At 37.8% G+C, this 19,784-nt stretch overlaps 1 protein-coding gene across 6 annotated transcripts in view; it reads right to left on the reverse strand.

The window, feature by feature from the left end:
• Nucleotides 1-19,784, reverse strand: part of LOC106041898 (uncharacterized) — a 105,742-nt gene that overhangs the window by 1,117 nt on the left and 84,841 nt on the right. For all 6 annotated transcript variants that reach the window (XM_066995940.1, XM_066995941.1, XM_066995937.1 and 3 more), the window contains 7 exons: nt 19,372-19,448; nt 17,943-18,098; nt 14,234-14,477; nt 12,694-12,868; nt 10,951-11,072; nt 1,344-1,420; nt 120-219 (listed from right to left, as the gene is read on the reverse strand). Coding sequence is in view for 2 of the 6 variants with exons in the window: in XM_066995938.1 (XP_066852039.1) it covers nt 216-219; nt 1,344-1,420; nt 10,951-11,072; nt 12,694-12,730 (240 nt within the window). In the remaining 4 variants the exon portion in view is untranslated. The remainder of the gene's footprint in view (nt 1-119; nt 220-1,343; nt 1,421-10,950; nt 11,073-12,693; nt 12,869-14,233; nt 14,478-17,942; nt 18,099-19,371; nt 19,449-19,784) is intronic.

The raw sequence follows: 19,784 nt of genomic DNA on the forward strand, positions 1-19,784 counted from the left end.
GGTAATGAAGGAAGGGAGCAAGGACAGAAGGGGTTACAGACAGCCAGGTACATGGTGAAGGAAGAGAAAGACAAATACTTCAGTAGTCTGTTTGGTAGGGGGTGCGATCATATACCTACTTGCTCAGCCAGGAAAAGCAAGAAGAGTTAGCACTTCTGAGTGAAAGGGAACTGCTACCTGATGCATCCTTTTCATTCTGCATCAGAGCAGAGGTCTTAGCTGGAAATAAAGAGAGCAGTTGCTGTAAAATTTCCTTGATGTATATAAAATACCAAACAACATGCCTTTCAGTCATCTCAGTGTCAGCAAGTCTCACAGGACATGGTGTTTCTAACTGTCCTAGATGAAATACAAGCATAGACTTTCAAATTTACTTAGATAAAAATCAAAATACTTTCTGAACTTCAGGCTTACATGTTACAACTTGAATATTTAAAACCCATAATTGCAAAGCCTAAAAATCAAGCACATAGAATTCTAAAAGATGATGGGACATCTCAGTACGTTTTAGTCTCAGTATTTTTTAGATTGTTTTTGAACCCTTTTGGCTCAAGCAACTGTACATTTCACTGACTTCTCTTTTAAGTTCAGTGGTACATTGTCCCCAGTCTTTTGCAAATGGTAAAGAACTGCTTCTAAGCGTCCCAAGTACTCTCCCTCAACAGCTTGTTCTTCTTTCAGTAGTGATTTCTTCAATCCATTTTGTCTGCTTTTATTTCACTAAAGCCATGTCAAATCAGTGGAGACCAATTCTGGAGGACTACATGGGAGCAGACAATATAAGAAGTTTGTATACCATCATTCTTAGATTCAAAGCCTTGAACCTAACGTCCTAAATCACATATTCTTCTCCTCCAGCTTAGATTACAAAAGTAAAATGAATAACTATCATCACTTTGTTTTACATCATACTTACCATAGGTAGTTTAATTCCCTTCGTAATTTGGCAAATCCTTGCAAATTATTTGAGCTTACACACAGTCCTCCAAGGCAAAGGAAAATCCAACATGTGATATGCTGTCAAACAGTTAATTACCTCCAAAATCATAATTTCTATCTTCAGTTCAACTTTCTTATTATCAACTGAATTATCTTTAATTGTTTCAGCTCCCAGAGCTCCCCACTCATCTTGATGTAGCACAGTTTGAAGAGACTTGTTCTGACAAATATTTGCTTTCCATATAAACATGTTGTAATTTACTCTCCTCTTGCTCTTCTTTTGACAAGCCAAATTAATCCAATGTGTTAATTTGCTTGCTGTAAGGCCAGTTTTTCAAACATCAGCTAAGACTCCTAACTTTTTGTTTGTTTGTTTGTTTAAAAACAAAACAAAACACTCTTACTTGAAGTTGGAACCATCTGGGCTCTTGTCAGCAAGGGAAACTACAGAATGTGCAGCAGTGGCTTGGTGAAGGTTCACCTGAAATTCAAAGAGCAGATTCTCTGATGGAACTGCAGGTCTACACAGATCAGCATTCAAGCAAGAATCTTTTCCTTTTTAAGAGTTTTCACACCATCTCATACACACACACACACACACACAAAACAAAACAAAACAAAAACACCTTAAAACTCCCTCATACACCTCAGCTTTTCAGTCTGAGATGACTGTCAATAGCTCTGCTAACTCTACTCTACAAATGGACTCGTTTGCTTCGTAATTCCTATGGGCTATCTCTGAGCTTTTTTCTGAGCCTGCTTTTTTTTTTTTAAGAAAAAAAAATCTCTTGTGAAAGCAAACAAAAAAATCCAAGATATTATACATGCAATAGTGTAGCCCAGCTCTTTCCTGCTTGTAGAGGCAATGGAAATAGAATGCACAAAGAATGAACATTGTGAACATCTGTAGAAGTATCTGTACTTCATGGAATAACTAAGAAGTGTCATGGTCATTGACTCCCTTTCTTGCCTTGCATTTCTCAGGATCTGTGAACCTCGGGGCATAGCTAAAATAACACATTCATTGATTATGCCCTTTTGAATTGAGTTCATTAACTAGAATTAATATACAATGCAGACTTCCGCAAGACCATTATCTAGAGGTAACAGAGTCCTGTCACTTGGCATCACCTCACCCCACCTCTCTTCCCCTTTATTCTTCCCTCTTCTGTAACTACATGCATGTTCTGGAGAAACTGAGACATTAAATAATGCTTCTCCTGAAAGTTGATCCTGCTGCCTCCAAACACTTATCTTTTCTTGAAAGTAAATAATTTTGGTTCCATTCACAGATGGCCCTGATCCTGAAGTTTCCTGAGCACACACAATTTTCTGACTGAAACCAGAAAGATGCCTCCTCTTTTCAATGCACAAGAATGAATGCAATGCAGCACTGTATCCAAGGTAGCTTCACATTAACTCCGTTTTAGGTAGAAGTCCAGCTGTAGCAATATAAAGACTAGATAAATCAGTCTGAGCTGAGGTTCAGACTGTGGTAGTGAGATTGCTCAGAGCATCACAGTTATCCAGCTTAAAACCAGCTCAGGAATCTTTACAATACCTTGCAGTCAATTCTGTGACCACAGCGTATGCATTCCCTTCTAGACATACAAAGAATTTCTTATTACAGTGGTTTAGGGAAATAGACTACTAACCAGCCCCTTATGTCTTACAGATTGCTACAACATGCAAAAGTCATGCAAAAAACAACTTTTGGTGGTGATCCACATGGGTTGGCATGCTTCAAGTTTTATTTGAATCTCAGAATCTACTGAATCTGACACCTGAAAAGCAAATATAACAAAAACTGCAGGATTTTATCTATTTTGCTTTACAGCTGTGCAGAGCTACATATTTCATATGATTTACACAGCAAAACCACTCATCAGCCCAGGTCATTTAAAAGGTCTTCAAGTATTGGACCAAGTTTCTAAAAAAAGCTTTGCTAAGTTGAGACCATAAAGAAATATGAATGTAGTATATATATGATTTGTGGTTTAATTGTGAATATTTTGTGTAGTTCTAGTTACTACCAACAAGTGGTGCAGGATAACATTTCATTTTACATAAACCAGATTCTGTAGAGATACGAAGAGTCAAATGTTCGAAGAATTTCTCTTACAACCAGATGAACTTGAAATTGTGCACACAGACTCCTCAGCCAATCTTTGTATATCAAACTGAATCAGTAAATGTCTGATATACAAATACAACTTCTGCTAGTGTAAAAAGAATAGTAAAATAAAAGGTCCAAATGCAAATTTGGCCTATGCCCAAGCAAATGATGCCATATGTTCAGCTGACCAGTGAAAATGGAAGAAGCAAACATTTTCATAGTTAACTAACATGCTGGCTTTGAAAAGCTTGCCCAAAGACTAGTCTTGAGAACTGGCTGAAAAACAGATCATGAAATTTTGGGTTCCAAACATATGAGTACAAAATCAGCAGACAAATTTGTACACAACTGCTCACCTGAATACCAGACCACTATGACAAATATCCCTTGCATCTGTTGAATCCTAGTGGTAAATTTCCACAAGATTTTGAATTTTACCTTGTTAGCAAAAATAATAGCAAAGTGTCCTTCCCCAAACTCTTTCCTGCTCCTATATAAATGTAATATGCCCATAGATGGCAACTTTGCATTTTTGTACAACTGAGAAAGCAGTAACCTGTAGTTTAATGGGTCAGGAAATGAGGGCAAGAAAATACTCATACACTTCTCAAGGAATAAGTTTCTTCTCTCTCAAATGACAGATCTATTTCAGTAGGTTTGTAAAACATTGGTGGTATCTGCCTTGGGCTGGGAGAGGGCACCAGTACATCAGATTATAAGAAAGAAAGATAGTCAGCTTTGTAAAAAATCATGAGCGGTAGACCAATTACCCTAATTTCATCCACATCTAAGATAGATAGGAACAAGATTCCACAACCTCTCTGGACAACCTGTGCCTGTGCACTGTCATCCACACCATTTATAAAAATAAAAATAAAAAATTTAAAAAGTGTTTCCTGATGTTCAGATAGACCTTCTCGTATTTCAGTTTGTGCCTATTGCCTCTTTTCTTATCACTGGTCACCACAGAAAAGAGCCTGGTTCCATCTTCTTCACACCACCCTTTCAGGTATTTATATACATTGGTAAGATCCCCCCAGCCTTCTCTTTATGCTAAGCAGTCTCTTATTTACCAACTCTGCATCTTCACATTTCGGTTGTTTTACCAAGGACGCAACGACACAAGATGTTTAATGAGACACTACCTGGAATTTACCCCCCGTAAAAACAACAGAAATGCAGCTTTTGAATACTCTGGCTTGTCCAGCATTACAGTTTACCTCCAAAAGGAGCTGGTGTCTTTTCTTAATGATTTGGTTCATATGTACCACACTGCTCCTCCAGTCAGAAGCTCTGGCAAGGTACATGGGGATGATTTAAAAGTTACCTTCCTCAGCCTCCTTTGCTAGGAGTGAGCTGTCTCCCTTTGATAAGGGGCAGAGTGGAAAGCAGTAAACAGGAACCTCTTAAATTCACCTCAGCAGGAGCTGGTAGAGGTCAAGAATCACAGTCCTGCTACTACTAAAGCCCTTCAATTACTGTCCAATGTGTGGACATATATAGCATATGTGTGAAGTGATTTAGTGGTTGCTCTGTTTTGCCTACTGAGTCACTGTTCTATATTTAACACCTTACTGTATAAAACACTTTGGGATACCTCAAGTATGACAGGCTCCATGTAAAATTAAATTCTACCTTAAATCTTCCTGGAAAAGCACCCCGCTCCCCAGTTCTTAGAGTACTAATTTTCTTCTCGTTGCTCAAATCCTCCTGTAGGCAAATACATTTTAATGGTTCAGAAGAGAGACCTGTGGTTCCTTCCTTTGCACCAAGGCTTTGACTGTACTGCTTACTTTGACATGTTTGGTCTCCACCTGCATTTCACATAGTTACACTGTTCAGCTGCACCAAATTACTCGGCTGCCAGTCAAAACCCCAAAGAAATGAAGTTATGGTTTGGCATCAAGATAAGTGGTGAACATAAAAAAACTGTGACAGTGTGCAGAAACACTATCCCTTCAACCAGCTACAGTAAAAAAGAAACCGGCATTGAAAATATCCTGAAATATTCTGGACTGACAATCATGTTTGTCTAATAAAATATTTGTCTTTTTGCCCAAAATAGCCTCTAAAATAACTGAGGAATAAGAGCTGCCTTTATACCTAGTCGCTGGAAACCAAATTGAGCCCACTTGGTGGGGCCAGTCCAAAGACTGTAGCAGGCAATAGGAGGCTGTTAACTGCCCTGGACTTCGACTTACTTTCTTGATTGCTTTTAAGTGCTGACAGTGCAGTGATGTTTTATTCTCATTTTTATTTGTGCTGTAATATCATTCACAGTTCTTCTCTTGTCCCAGCCCAGCATCCTTGCATTTTTTTCATCTAAGCTTTCACTGATGTTATCCATCTGCACTTGTTTGTATCCAGCTGGCCCTTGATAACTGCAGCTGCCCACCCTTGATGAGTCAGCAACTCATCAGTTACATACTGCTCTTTTTCAGATTACTTTTCCAAGTATCCATGTGGTTATTTAGGTTAATACCACTATACCTAAACCAGAGCATTCAAATTTTGTATACCATTATACAGGAGAAGGACAGAAGCTCAGGTAGTATACACTAGCATAGTTCCTTAGGAAACAATGGGTTTCTACCAGGCAGTGTCTGACCTCTTCAAGGGGTAAGAACCTCTAAGGGGTAATAAAGGTCTTCAACATCCTACAAAACAGTTTTTTAAAAAAATGTTATTGCAGCTAGAAGAAACAACAGGAGAAGAGGCACTGAGTGAAAAGAAGTACAGGAGGAAAGAACACTTCTCCGTAAGCCTTCAAAAAAGCTAACAATTCTGGAAAACATTCTGCTGATTGGTGCAGCTCCTTACAAAGAAGACTTGGCCTTCTTGGCTTTCATCTCTTATTTAAAAGAATCTCATTGAAGTGAGAAGCTTTCCTGCCAGTTACCATACAACCCAAAGTATATTTTTCTGAAATTATTATAGCAGAGTCCAGACCCTTCCTCTTCTTGGAGATTCACATTTTGCCTACCATCTGCCGTTAATAGAAGAAAGGTCTTTGTTTGTTTGTTTGTTTTTAATGAAAACGGAGACTTGATATAGTCCTCTAAAATGAATACTTTGTCTAGGAATATATTTTACAAGAACAATATTAATATCTAGGAAAATATTTTCCAGTATCTCCCAGTGACTGGAAAACTTCAAAACATATGTACTAAAACCCCAGAGCTCCAGCATTTGTCTAAGTAATGATTTCTGCCTTCAACATTTTGTAAGGGGAAAACTTACTTCTGTTCATTATTTTAAATTGGAGAGGTCTCTGTCTCACATTAAGGGTGGCTGTTATTGCATTCCTATTAATCTCTTTCCATATGCCACTGCCAACATTAATTCTTCATTCCTTCTCCTGGCTCTCTTTTTCACTATTTAACATTCATGCGGGCTCTTGTGTGGGCATTAAACATGGACACAAAACACAGACACACAAAATGATTCTCTAGATTTTCTTTTTTCTAATCTGAGCTATTAGGGCAGACTCACGTCATGCAGAAGCCTCAAGCTAGCTAGAAGAGGTCACTCAGCCACCTTAAACTCCTATGTAAGTCCGGCACAAGTACCACATGCTATAGATCTGTCACTATAGGCTAGATTTGAAAGTTCTTCATCTTCACAATGGCCACCGGCTGGTTAAGGGAAATCAACATATGGGCAACTAAGACCTCTTGGAAATCTATTACATGTAAGCTAAATGAAGTCCTTTTTTTCCCCCTAATTTACTACAGAAGCAGGACCTATTTTATTACTGTCTGTACATATGTGCTTCCTTAATAAGTTTTGATCTCCTCACCCAATTTTAACCAAAATTTGGCAGATGAATAGAGATCTGCAAGATAACTATATTCTTGCAAATTTTGTAACATATGCAGTAAGGTAAAGGAGAAAGACCAAGTGTCCTGAAAGAAAAGCTGCAGTATCACCTCACAGAGAAAGGAGTCCTAAAACCTCCCATCCACTGGCAAAGTTTCAGTTCAAGCATCTTCTTAGCCTCCAAAATCAGTCACCAATGAGACAAAAAATTTGTTAGAACACCAGGCTTGTGATGCTTGCAGAACTACTTAATTAATGATAAATTCACAGACAGAACGACTGGTGAGCCAGTTTTCCCGTGGTTGTGAGTCGTGTTTATCCTCAAGCATTTGGCTGCATGTCCCTGATACAGAGTATGCTTCAAGGTAAACACTATGCTGAAATCTTACTGTATCCCTATTTATATATATATATTCTTACATATACATAAATTTCCCTTTTTTGTTTCTACTTACAGGCTTAGTTATAAACTCCTCACAGAGAAAAACAACAGCCTACTTTAAGGAAAAAAATCACTAAACTAAAAGCAGTGTGGTTGTTTAATGCAGATCCAGATGCAGATTTAAGAAACCCTCTAATTGGATTCTGGGGCACACCGCTAATTTTAAATATACTTTAGTTACTTTTTTTATTTACTGTATCATATCCTTTAGTCACTGTATGCGTTGATTGTACAGTGTAGTTTATAATGGGAGTTTATAAAACTTACTACATTGGTTTTCAAAATCATATTGAATCATCTTTCCTGAAAGAATTAGAATCATCAGTCTGCTTTTTCTTTAGAATTATAATGAAGATACTTGAATTACTGTTTGCATTTTAAAAACCCAAAAAGTTAACATTCGGATTTTAGTCACTACGGGGGAGGATTTAATTTCAGTGAATGTCTGTAATCTTAAAAAATGAAGATACAGGAGACCACATCAAGAGAATGGAATGCAAAAGTAACTCATCATATAATAGATTGTGCTGGGCTTTCCTGATCATCACGACTGAACAATATAATTTTAGTGCTTTCAATAACTATATTTCTCAAGTGTTGTTAAAAGGAGCATTCAACTCTTCCCTACAATGTAGCTACTGCATGAGGAAAAAGTATTATATTCCAGGCTAAATCCAGTGTAAAGCTGGAACCATCTCCCACAGTCATATTTGAAAAGCTCAGGAATGAACTGAAAAAGAGGAGTGTCTGCTGCCTAGTGAGGTATCTGTCTGCTTTTCTCCTGAACAGCTGTGTTTCGTCTATGTAGCTGAATAATAGATAACAGAAGTCACTGTCCACTTAATTTAGCTCATCACTGCTGAATAGGAATGACAAGTCTACTTCTCATACACTGCAAGAGACTCCCCAGAACTCTGCTTATGAATTTGTGTTCCTTCACATTTCTCCTGAATTTACCACCCAACAAAAAAAAAGGACAAGGCTCTCCCCTTTACTGTCATTTTCACAAAACCTGCACGTTAGGTTCTGTTGATAAAAGACAGGCACGATTATTTTCTTACAATGTCCACATCTTTTCAGTTTCAGCATCTTTCTGCATCCTCACAGCACATGCGGCGAGGCCAAATCTTGTTTACGACAAAGACAACAGCTATAAACAACTCAAGTACTGCAGTCAAATGCTCAAAGAAGGACATAAACTTATACTTCATCACTCATCTTCAGCCACTCTGTTTGTCCTGAAACTTTCTTCATTGGAAGATTAGACACTATTTTTAGCAGACTAAGTGAAAATATAGCTTAACTCCTTTAACGACAACACAAACATAAAAAAAGGCCCAGTGGAGGCCTTCTAACTGAACAACGCTACGAAGATTTCTTTCTCTATTTTCCACTCTATTCTAAAGCCTTGATTTAAGTTGTTTCTTCTTTAGATAGCAACGTCCACATTAAACTTTGTCTAATCCAATGTATCTAATGTTGTTTCTTTTCCATGGGAGAAATCTATGTGTTTAAGAAATTATTTTTTTAATTGCATCAACACACACACACACACAAAAAAAATCACAACAACAAGAGATTCTCCCTCACATGCACTACCTGGGTAAACTTCTGTTCTCATTTCTCTCAACCACCTCTATGGATTTCAAGGCAACTGTCTGAATTTGGCTGAGAACAGAATTTAGGATCCAAGACTGAGGTTTCCTTATCTATTTACACAAACTAAAATACACTTCTCTGAGCCGTGATGTGCTTCCCATTTTTCCCCCATGCATACAAATAAATGATACCTACTTTGAGATATTGAAGAAGAAAAGAAAAATCTCCTTCGGTCATTGAATTAGAGATCTACATGAGGTACAAGTCAGGTTTTCCCATTAGGGCTTTTATTCACTCCCAGGCATATGCCATCTCAGCAGGCCACCACAGACTAGACAGAAACATGAACTCCCTACTATCATACTGTTGATGTTGGCTGTCAGGCTACCATGAAACCAGCTCCACAGGAAAGTCTAATATTTGAACTTTTCACTCTTATTTCATTTTATTAGACAGCAGTGAAGGTTAGCTTTGTAAAAAAAGGCTGAGCTAAAATCTTGAAATGCTGTCAGTTGGAATGTAGCATTTTTACCCCACTCCTTATTAGGAAATGGCCTTTCCAAACAGACCTAGTTTTTTTTAAAATGATTATTTCTGACAGATAATTCTAAACTTGCTGAACACACAGGTAGAGGTCTGTGTTTTTTAGGGTGACGTTGTAAGCATAAAAAGACTCCACACAGGACAAATATCAGCATATTTTTCTGGACTTTGCTGTAATTCACACTGAATGCACAACTGAAGTGCAGAGCTGGCATTAAGTTTTGGAGACTTGCATGGCAATGGGAATTCAACTCCACTCCTCTGAACACTGGCTGGAAGAACCTAACCTACATACAATGTTGTTCATATGATGACATAATGTGTTCACTATAGAGACGTACACAGGTGCCCTGAAAGGAGGCCCCCTTTCGGAAGTAATGAAGAAAAATGAATATTCATAACTACAGTTTGGGACACTAGAAAGAAAGTTTACAACCAAGCTCTTTACCGTATACTGTATTTCAAAATAGGCATCTAAAATCAGAAGTCACTTTTGATAATCTTGGGAGAGATGCTTAATGTTTCTACAGTACAGTTTAACCTAAGCACTTAGTATATTTTAGTGGAGCAATGATGCAAACCACATACAAAGAAACACTTCCTAAATGAAATCTACAGAGATTGTGTCTTGACTTCTCAGACAAATGTTAAATAAGAGCCTGAATAGAAATTTGTATTAAATACTAGAGGTACTCACTGTAGATAGATAAGTAAGATTATATCTAATGCTTGTCAGAAGTTTTCCTTGAGCATCTTTTAAGCCCTATGCTACAGCAAAATAATGGAAGTGTGTAAAGAACCTGAAGTATATACACTTCCATCTGAGTACTCTTATTTTTTAAGATTCTCAAGTGCTTTGAGGGGCAGGCCTAACCTAGTTCACATGCACATCATTTGAACTCAATGCCAAATACAGACTCACTCGGCGTAAAGACAGGAAGTGAGAAAAATGATTTAAATGTTAACCATTTTAAAAGATGTTTTCTTAAAGACACAATTTTGATTTTGAGATCAAACAAAAGAAACAGAATTCCATATCTGTGCCTAGCAGCTGGCACTTGCAAGATCTGAAAATACAAAGCTAGATCTGCAGATAATATTGTCAAAAATGGGACTAGTGAAGTTATAAAGTTAAACATATGCTGTTCCGTATAGAATAGGAGTGTATGTGTGTATGTGTTCTAGACTGGAAGCTCAAAACTACAGCACAGAATCAAGATCACTATGTGTAAAACCAATAGCTTTTGTACCTGTTCTTCCTTTAAAGGCAGGCTAAATATGTTTGCTTCTCAATGTAGAAAGCCACCTGTAGCTTCATGTACCTGATATACATTGATGACTTCATAAATCTGCTGGTTCTGAACTCTTCTCAAATCACAGAGCCTTTAAACATTTTCATCCATTTTTTATATCCTGTCATTAAACCGTTCATTACCAAATCCGTTGTGATTACTTCAACAGTGAAGAGTAGAAGGCAGAACTGTCAACTGACCTGTGTTCCCTGAGGTAGGTGTAGGAAATGTACAGCAACAAGACTGCAGGAAGGGACTAAATCCAGCAAAGCACTAATAGACTTCTCTATGCTCTGATGTAGGTGTTTCAAGACTGAGCTGCCTGTAACGATAAGCAAAAGGATTTTCCTTCAGCTTTCTAGATGAAGGAAAGCAGGATGAATACAATTAACATGTGTTTACACTTACAAATATCCCAGGAGCAAAAATACAGAAAAAAATAACCAATTAAGTCTTACTGACTTGAAATCTTGTCCTAGTGATTTTGTGTCTAAAACAGGGGCTCCGAATTGATCATATATATATATATATATATATATTATTGTTTTTTCAAAACAGAGTTGGATGTTTTTTTCAGTTTCAATTCTGGTTAAAGCTTGCTCTTAGACTAAAATTCTAACTTAGGGTTACAATTTAGTGAGAAGGAGCTGCAAAGAAAATGCAAATACAAACCTGTCCGTAAGTGATACATTTTAATATTCTTATATCTAAAAGTTCTGATAAAATTTACAGCTACCTTTCCAGGAAACTAGTTTTCATCACTTAAGAGCAAAGCTGGCCTGCCATTACTTCACATATGTGCACTACAACACGCTCTGCATTTTAAAATAGGATGTGTCAAATACTTGAGATAAAATCACAATGTTGGGTGCAATCCAAACTATGAAATGAAATTTACCACATTTACATTTAGTACTAAAACCATGACTTATGAAAATCCTGAGTTGAAAACACTGCTTTAGAAAAGTGGGCATTAATTGTAGCAGTCGGATTAGGGAGTCTTGGTAGGGCCTGCTTTTTGAAGATGAATGGTCCTGGTTTACACTGCTGTGACAGCAAGACCCTTATGCTGACTCACAACAGGCATCATTCAGGAAGATGTGACACAAGACTAAGGTTTTCTGGCCTACATCAAGCATATAAAGGGGTGCACACAAACTTATGGGGACAACCGTTGACTTATGTCAACCAAATGGCATAGCAACCAGCCAGACATAAGCAACCAGCTTCGTTTGCCAGTGTTAAGTACCTCACAATTTCCTATTGAAATTAATACAGAAAGATATGGTGCCAATCCTTGAAAAAACTTTTTCTACAAATCAGAGTCTAACTTTATTCTCCACAGGAGCTAAAGTTTCTTCACTTGTCACCAAACTAGAGATTATTTAAAGTACCTAATGCCCAGTGTGAAAGTGATTCAGCTGCTTCTGCAAGTTGTGCCTTTAAAGGCACTCAATTATCCAGTCAATTATCAGAACAAAAGATAGGATGTAACAAGAGAGATATTTTGTCTCATGTCTCTCTGTGAGGGTGGTTCCAAAAACAGCAACAGTGATGGCTGGAATTAATTTGGTCAAGATGGTGATAGTTTTCTGAAACTGGAAGAAACCAAGAGAGGACAAAGGCATGTCTGATTACAATTCTGCCTGAAAAACTTCCAAATGTGTTACAAATCTTGTCCCTCAGGTTACTTATTCTGTAAAAATGGCAAAAAAAAGGCAAGTCAGATGCACTGCTTCTTTTTTATTGCTGCAGTCCCAAATCAAAACTTCCTTCTCTCTCTCTCTCCTTCTGTTCTCCCTCCTTCCTTTCTCCTCTACCTTGGTCAGCAGCTGTAGTGTACCCAGGATAAGCTCCCAAAGCCTTCAGGTGCAACCAAGATTCTTCATTATGGACTGGAAAAACAGTGTCTGCACTGATTAATGAGATATTAAAAAACTTACCTGGTGACTTTGTGTGCATGTGACTTTCCTGCTGCATCCTGTTCCAGCATTACACAGCAAGAGCCAACACTTAGCAATTCACCACCACAGAAGACATTCCTGTCCCTGGGGGAGAGGCTACTTGAAAGCCCTTTTGCATGTCTGGACATGAAATGCTTTTCACCCATTTTACAACCTTTTATGGAGAAAGGAAACAAATTGTTCAACAGTACAAACATCTACAGAAAATGTCACTTAGCAATATAACCTGTGAATTCTGTTTTTTTAGGAAGAGGATGCATATTTTCAGATACAAGGGCTGTATTCAGTACAATACAGCAGTTTGACTACAGAAACTGATGACAGCATCTCTATAGGGGCAAGGGGAAGGCTATAATGTACCAGATCTAAATGAAAATTTCTCAAACAATGCCTATCTTTTATCATCTTTTGGCAAATGCGTAAGATTCTCTATGTGACTCCCAAGCTCACAAAAGCTCCAGCATATAGAACGCAAGAGAGAACACAAATGTTCCAACAAATCTTAATTAGGTTTTACTATAAACATTCTGGATGAGGACACATCACACAATACTTAATTTTGCTGGTATGACAGTACTAACGAATGTCTTCAACAGAAAGCATGGCCTAATCATGACAAAAAACTGCACATCAGAGACAAATAATTGACAAACACACACAGATGATGGGGATGTTTATTACAAGTAAATATTACCCTTACTTTACTAGCACAAAGAAAATGGAAATACAGAGAGGGATGACTTAACCTGTATCATAAAAAAGGCCCATGCCAGGGCCTCCAAATCAACTGAGATACCCAACATTAGGGTACCTCAACAACAAGAATATTCATCTTCCCATCAGAAGTTTATATGCATCCTGCTCATTCGAATGCTTCCTTCAGAAACCAGTCTGTATTCACAACCTTGTTAACAACATGGAGGCATACAGAGCCCTTCCCCCACACTCCTACCCCCCGTTTTTAACTCACAATCTTCTGCTTTCTGGAAAGCACTGAACCTGTGTGCTGCTGTTAGGCAGCACTGGGGTACAAAGAATTGGAAGTTGATGCAAGTCATGTGTTTAGGCATAGAAGTGAAATGCAAGCAATCTGCACAAGCAAAGGGAAAGTTGTAGAGATGCAATATCATCGCAAACTTTCAACTTAGTCGATTTTAGTTGCTCTGAAACCTCCATCAATACATGATATTAGCCAAATTTATAAAAAATCATTTTCTTTTCTCAACTCTCGCACACAAGAAGATTGCAAAACTTAATAACTTGGGAATAAGCAATGAAGCAGAGAATGCACTATTAAACTTGGCTTTCCTCAGAGACACGATCTCCTGCTGTTTTATTCTTTTACTTCTCTAATGGGAACATTCAAAACCGAATTGTATCAAATGAACACAGTCAGTGATTTAACTCTAGATTTTTTGCTCTATTCCTTGAACTGGTATAATTCCACAATGCCAATCTCCATCTTTTAAGAAGACGACCCTTAAGGGTTAGTTTTTGCCAAGTCAATGCAAATGCTCACCTCACCTCAGAACCAAAACTCAGAGAAGGCCAACAAAGAATCAAGAGCAGTCATCACAGGTGGAAAAAACATCCTTATACAGTCACAGAAGAGCAAACAGACACTTGGAAGATTCAGTCCAGTTCTCACCAAACCTGTGTTTCTACCATGAAAATTGTTACTGTAACTTGAACCAATTTGAAAGCAGTCTTTGAAGGGAAGTCGGTGACTCAATTGGAATGGAACCACTGCTAGTCTTTCTGCCCTAGGGAGAGGGAGAAACATTTTTAAGTTCAAGCAAACACTACAAAACAGAGCGACTAATTTAACTGTTGCAAACATGCAACACACCAGTAGACTCACTTTAAAATACATCTAAAATCGAATCTAAACACAAAGAAAAAGTAGAAAAAGTAGTTTAAGTATGGGAAATAAGCAATAATTTCTCTAAATGCGTTGGGTAAATTGTAGCTTTGCCATATAAGAGGTAGAGCAAAGTAGTTCTACCTAAAAGACCAAGCAGGGTTCAGTTTAAAGACAGGGTTGTTGACTTGAAGAAATGCTCCCTCCAGCCCATGTGTGATAGATTACTTTCCTCCCTGTCTAAGGTCTGTGCAGGGGTGAAGAAAAAGCTGCACACATTCACCAGTGTTACATGAGTAACGGTCTGCAGCTCCATGAAACTGTTCTACAGCTCAGTAAGAGGCTTCAGATTTCAGCTCAATGCGAGGAGTAGCCAGTGAAACAGACGTTTATGTTTTGCTTCCAGGTTCAAAGTTGTCAGCATGGGGGAACAGCACATGCTGTTGAGTGCAGAGAGCTGAGTCAGCTACTACTTTCTGGACAAAACCCTTGTTGGAGATAAGAGACTCTACGCTTTCATTGTGGTACTGCAGAAAGGCAGGGTAACAAATTACTTCTGTCCTCAATCATATGTAGCATAACAACATTATCATTACAATTGCCAGGTGACATCTACTTCCACAGTGGCTTACTGCACGGCAAGCAGTAGATTTCAACAAAATAAGGTGGATACTACATAGCCTGTGTATTTCATAGTAATATTTTGTAATAGGAGGGCCCTATACACTATACAGATGATGCAAATGAGTCTAATTAATATTCAACACTTCCAGAATAAAATCAAACTGTTAAACCAAAGTACACAAATCTTTCCTAATACCTGCCATGATACATGTGGTAGCCTCGCCTCTGTGTGTGTTTAGAAGTACTGCTGCAAATGGGAAGGTACGTATTGCTGCGTAACAAATAATTGCACCCCTTGGTTTCAACACAAATTATAGCCATATGTTAGTCGCTGGCCTCCTGAATTGTTAATGGCATATACCAGAAGGCCAAAAGAGATGAGAATCACTTAGACATAGCAAAACTTAGAGATAGTCTTCATGTTTCTTTCAGTCTGCTGGATACTTCTCAGGCTATAAGAACATTCAAAGTGCAAAGCTTAGCCTCAGGACAACACAGATGTTCTGAACAACTTATGACATAGCATCCAGTTCTGATCAGTAATTAACTTATGTTCATCAGAAACCTACTTTAACATAGCAAAGATATATGAACACAGATTTAACCATGTCTGAGGAAAGCAACAGATGGTTATTCACCTGAATTAGCATCATGGTTGGAGGTGCGAGCCAAAACTATGCCTCTATTGTGCAAGATACTGTATGTAAACAAGTGAAAAGAGACACTCCTGGACCTGCAAAACTTAGAGGTAAAATACACAGAAAAGAAAGAAAATGGAATTAGAGATGCACAGTTTAACTAAGTGATCCAGTGCCAGGGAGTTGGCATAGGAATATAGATCTCAATCCACATCCATCTGGTTTTCCAATTCCTGTTCCTCCAGAAGGGTGTCTTATCAGTAGGCAAACCAAGCATGTTATTTTCTAATTTTTATTTCTTGGAAGAGAACAGTCATTGGAAGTTCATGTACACAGGTCACTGAATAAAAGCAAATTACACTGAGTTCAAGTGACTTTTCCTGAAATGTCACAGCAGCTCATTCTCGGAAACTACTGATAACAGATTGACAGTGCAAGCGTCCGGAAGAACTGAGTGTATCAACAGTAAAAGAAGTACTGACCAACGTCTCATCACACCATCTAAAGGAAAGTGAGCCTCAAAAGGCCATACTAATTGCATGAGAGTCTTAATGTCCACAGACTAGTAGTGAAGGAGCCACTGTCACATTCTGGCTGCTTTTGAAATCAGAGCTCCAAACTATCAGAAATGATGAGAAGAACAATGATGTTAAGATCCATCACTATACAACTTTGGAGAGGAAAACAGCCCTTCTTCTCAGCTCAAATGACCTGGGGAAATTCTTTTAAAATTTTCACATATTTCAGGGGACAGAAGAAGATATGTTATTTGAGCAAATGGTCTTCAAATGAAACGTGGACTCAGACAAAACTGAAACTATCTGGGCACTTCATGAAGCAGGCTTGATGTAACAATAAGGCAAACGCATTAGGTTGCTTCAGGATGCTGGTTGTGATATGGAGAGAACTGCATTTGCAGAGGTTCATTCTAATCCCACAACAGACTTCAGCTCTGTTACTGTGCTACCCTGTTCTGCCTGGACCTCCCATTAAAGTTACTCAGATGAAGCAAGCACACAGAGTGACCAAAATGCCAAACACAAAGAAAAGTCTGCTCTAAATAAAACACTTCAGCATACTTTAACCGCTCACACTAACAAACCCAGATGTTCCCCCAGATTGGACCCTCACTGAGTACACCATCTTTCTATTCCTGTTTTAACTGTGGTTTACTACTTGGAACTGAGAAGTGGTTCATTCTGAAGAATGTAGTCTTAAATGCATTTTTTAAGTGTATGTTTCTGTTTGGAAAGAAAAGCTTCAGTAAATGAGGTGAGTCACATAATGGAGAAGCACTTATCAAATGGCTAAATTGATTAGACCACAGCACGAAAGAGCAACACAGTTGAAAATACCCAAAATGCAGAGTAAATAGGAAACCTCTTTGGGCTGTTTGACATTGTGGTCTGCTTGTGGAGCCAGTTAATAAACCTAGGGGCTGGGAATGCATTATCCAAACTCTGACCCCAGCTAAGTATAATTATTTGAACAATACAAATTGGAAAGAGACTTAATCTAAAATAGTTTTGCATGAGATAAAAAAAGATTCATAGTTCATAAAGCACGTCCTCTATAATGAACAGGCATTGCTTTCTCAAAAGCACTATAATCAGCAGCTTCAAGCTGCTCAGCAGCTTTTTCATTCAAAGATGGTGCTATTTAACCTACTTGGCAGCATGCTACTTTTAAGCACAGCAATCTAAAGACATTATGACATTTATCTGCACCTTTATTCTTTCCCATATGTCTGTACATCAATTGTTTCAATCACTTCAAGCATTTTTAGAACAATATTTCCAGCATGTAATAAAATTGAGGAATCCCTCTATTAACTTGGTATGGTTTCACAAATATATAGCTTATGTATAAAACAGTATTTATAGAAAATACAACATATTTTTCTACCTAGCCTCAACATGTCAAAGTTTTGTCATGCAATTGCATAATAAAAAGGCATTTGCTTAAATGTTTTAAGACAACCACTTAAAATACACTCAACTTGGTATGTTTAAAACTGCATTCTACTCTCATTAACAATTTTATACCATTTTAACCCCATTAAATTCAGGACAGTTATTCCACTAGTATGAAGCGATGGTGCCCACCTTTTTTTCAGTTTGAGTTTCAAGTTCCAGGCTGCTGAATGGTTCATTCCCAGGACCAAGTTATTTTAGGAAGAGGAAAAATCCAGTATGAGCAAAAGACAATGAGAAAGTCAGGCACTCAGTCCACAGAAAACACATGCAACCGCCTCAGTTGCCCTATAACAGAGAAAAGATAGGATTAGAAAAAGCTAAAGAAATTATCTGCAGCTGTACACCTTTCCCAAAGGTAGCATCTAAACCACCTACAGGATATCCATTGAAACCATTTCTCACAGTTCAGAAAATCTGCAGTGGTTTCATGCTCTTACAGTTTTTTATTTCCTTCTTTACTTCTGATGTTGCAGTGACACAATTCTGCACTGAAATCAAGTGTCTACTCTCACATAAGCAGTAGCAATCTTTTCCTTGTTCCATGATCAGCTCTTTCAATCACAACAGTTATATCCTATAAAAAAGTGCAACCAAGTATTTCAACACCAGTTAAAGTCTATTGCTATGTTACCAGAGACAGACAAATTTATGGAAATGTTAGTCACAGAGAATAAGAAAAAAAAGTCCTGTCACAGAATATGACGAAGATATAATCTATATCATTGCATCCCACTGTGGTTTAAACTTTCCACAGTACAAAGAATTACAGTCCACACTGGAACAAGAATTATTCTAGTTCCATTCAATAACATATGTCACAGTACTCCACCCTCCTTGACAGATTCGTTGAGTCTACTTTGCAATGGAGTTAAGCACTCAGTTGTTGATCTTGTGCATATGAATATCTATGGATACTAAACATTGTCTTTGTTCTAAATCAGGAGACACAGTGACGTCAAACTAATACTCAAAAGATCTCTCTGACCTCTGTACGAACAATTTCCTCTTTTACTTTCCCCCACTGCCCGCTGACACCAATGTATCTGAAGGCAAAGAAAGAAACATTTAAATATCACGTATTAGCAAGCATTCTGCAATCTGCTTTGACAAAAGGGCAGAGATTGAGGGCCTAATGCTTGCTATAGTTTCCCACTGCAAGAAACTAATTATTTATATATTTTAAAAGTTTGGGTTTGTTTTCATGTTGGTCAAAAGACAACAGTTCAGCCTGATGCATGTGATCTGAAGAATCAAGAAGAATCAGACTGAAGAATCAAGAAGGTAACTTCCTTATTTAGAAAATAAGAAATGGAACTTCCATGTTAAGTTTTGAATGAAAAACTGCTCTATCCAACAACCCTACATGGAAAGTCACTTGAATCTGCAAGTGGGTTTCAAAAGGATTAGTTACCTTTCCAGCTTTTATATTCATTTTTTTATTGCTCTCAGAATCACCATAAATCAACAGATGGATGTCATCAACGTATGCAGTATGTAAAACATCATAAAAACATAGCTAATTTTGCAAGGAAGGAGGTGCCAGAAGACTAATACATACAGCCAGGGACACGGTTCCGGTACATCAGGAATCAGTTCCAGGGCACCACTCCAGGCTGTTCTAACTCCAAATGAGTGCTGTAAAACAAGTAATACATCAACTGTTTAAAATGCTTATCAGTGTCTGAAAATTTGAGAAAGAACTGGAGAGTAAAATTTGCATATCACCTCATAACAATACCTTCTAATTTTGAGGGGGAAGCAATGACAAAGATTATTTGAGAATTGTAGCTTTTAGTGTTATGAAAGAAGGGCCTCGTTTGATTCACTGCTACATGATTTATTGCCACACCTGGCAATATCGGGCTAAGGAATTTTATGGGCACGGAAATGCCACTTGATGCTCTTATAATTAAAAAGAGCAATGTATAGATAGTTTACACAATGCGACACTTTTCTTTGTGAACATTTACC

Source organism: Anser cygnoides, chromosome 4 (assembly GCF_040182565.1).
Source record: "Anser cygnoides isolate HZ-2024a breed goose chromosome 4, Taihu_goose_T2T_genome, whole genome shotgun sequence".
Classification (NCBI taxonomy): domain Eukaryota; kingdom Metazoa; phylum Chordata; class Aves; order Anseriformes; family Anatidae; genus Anser; species Anser cygnoides.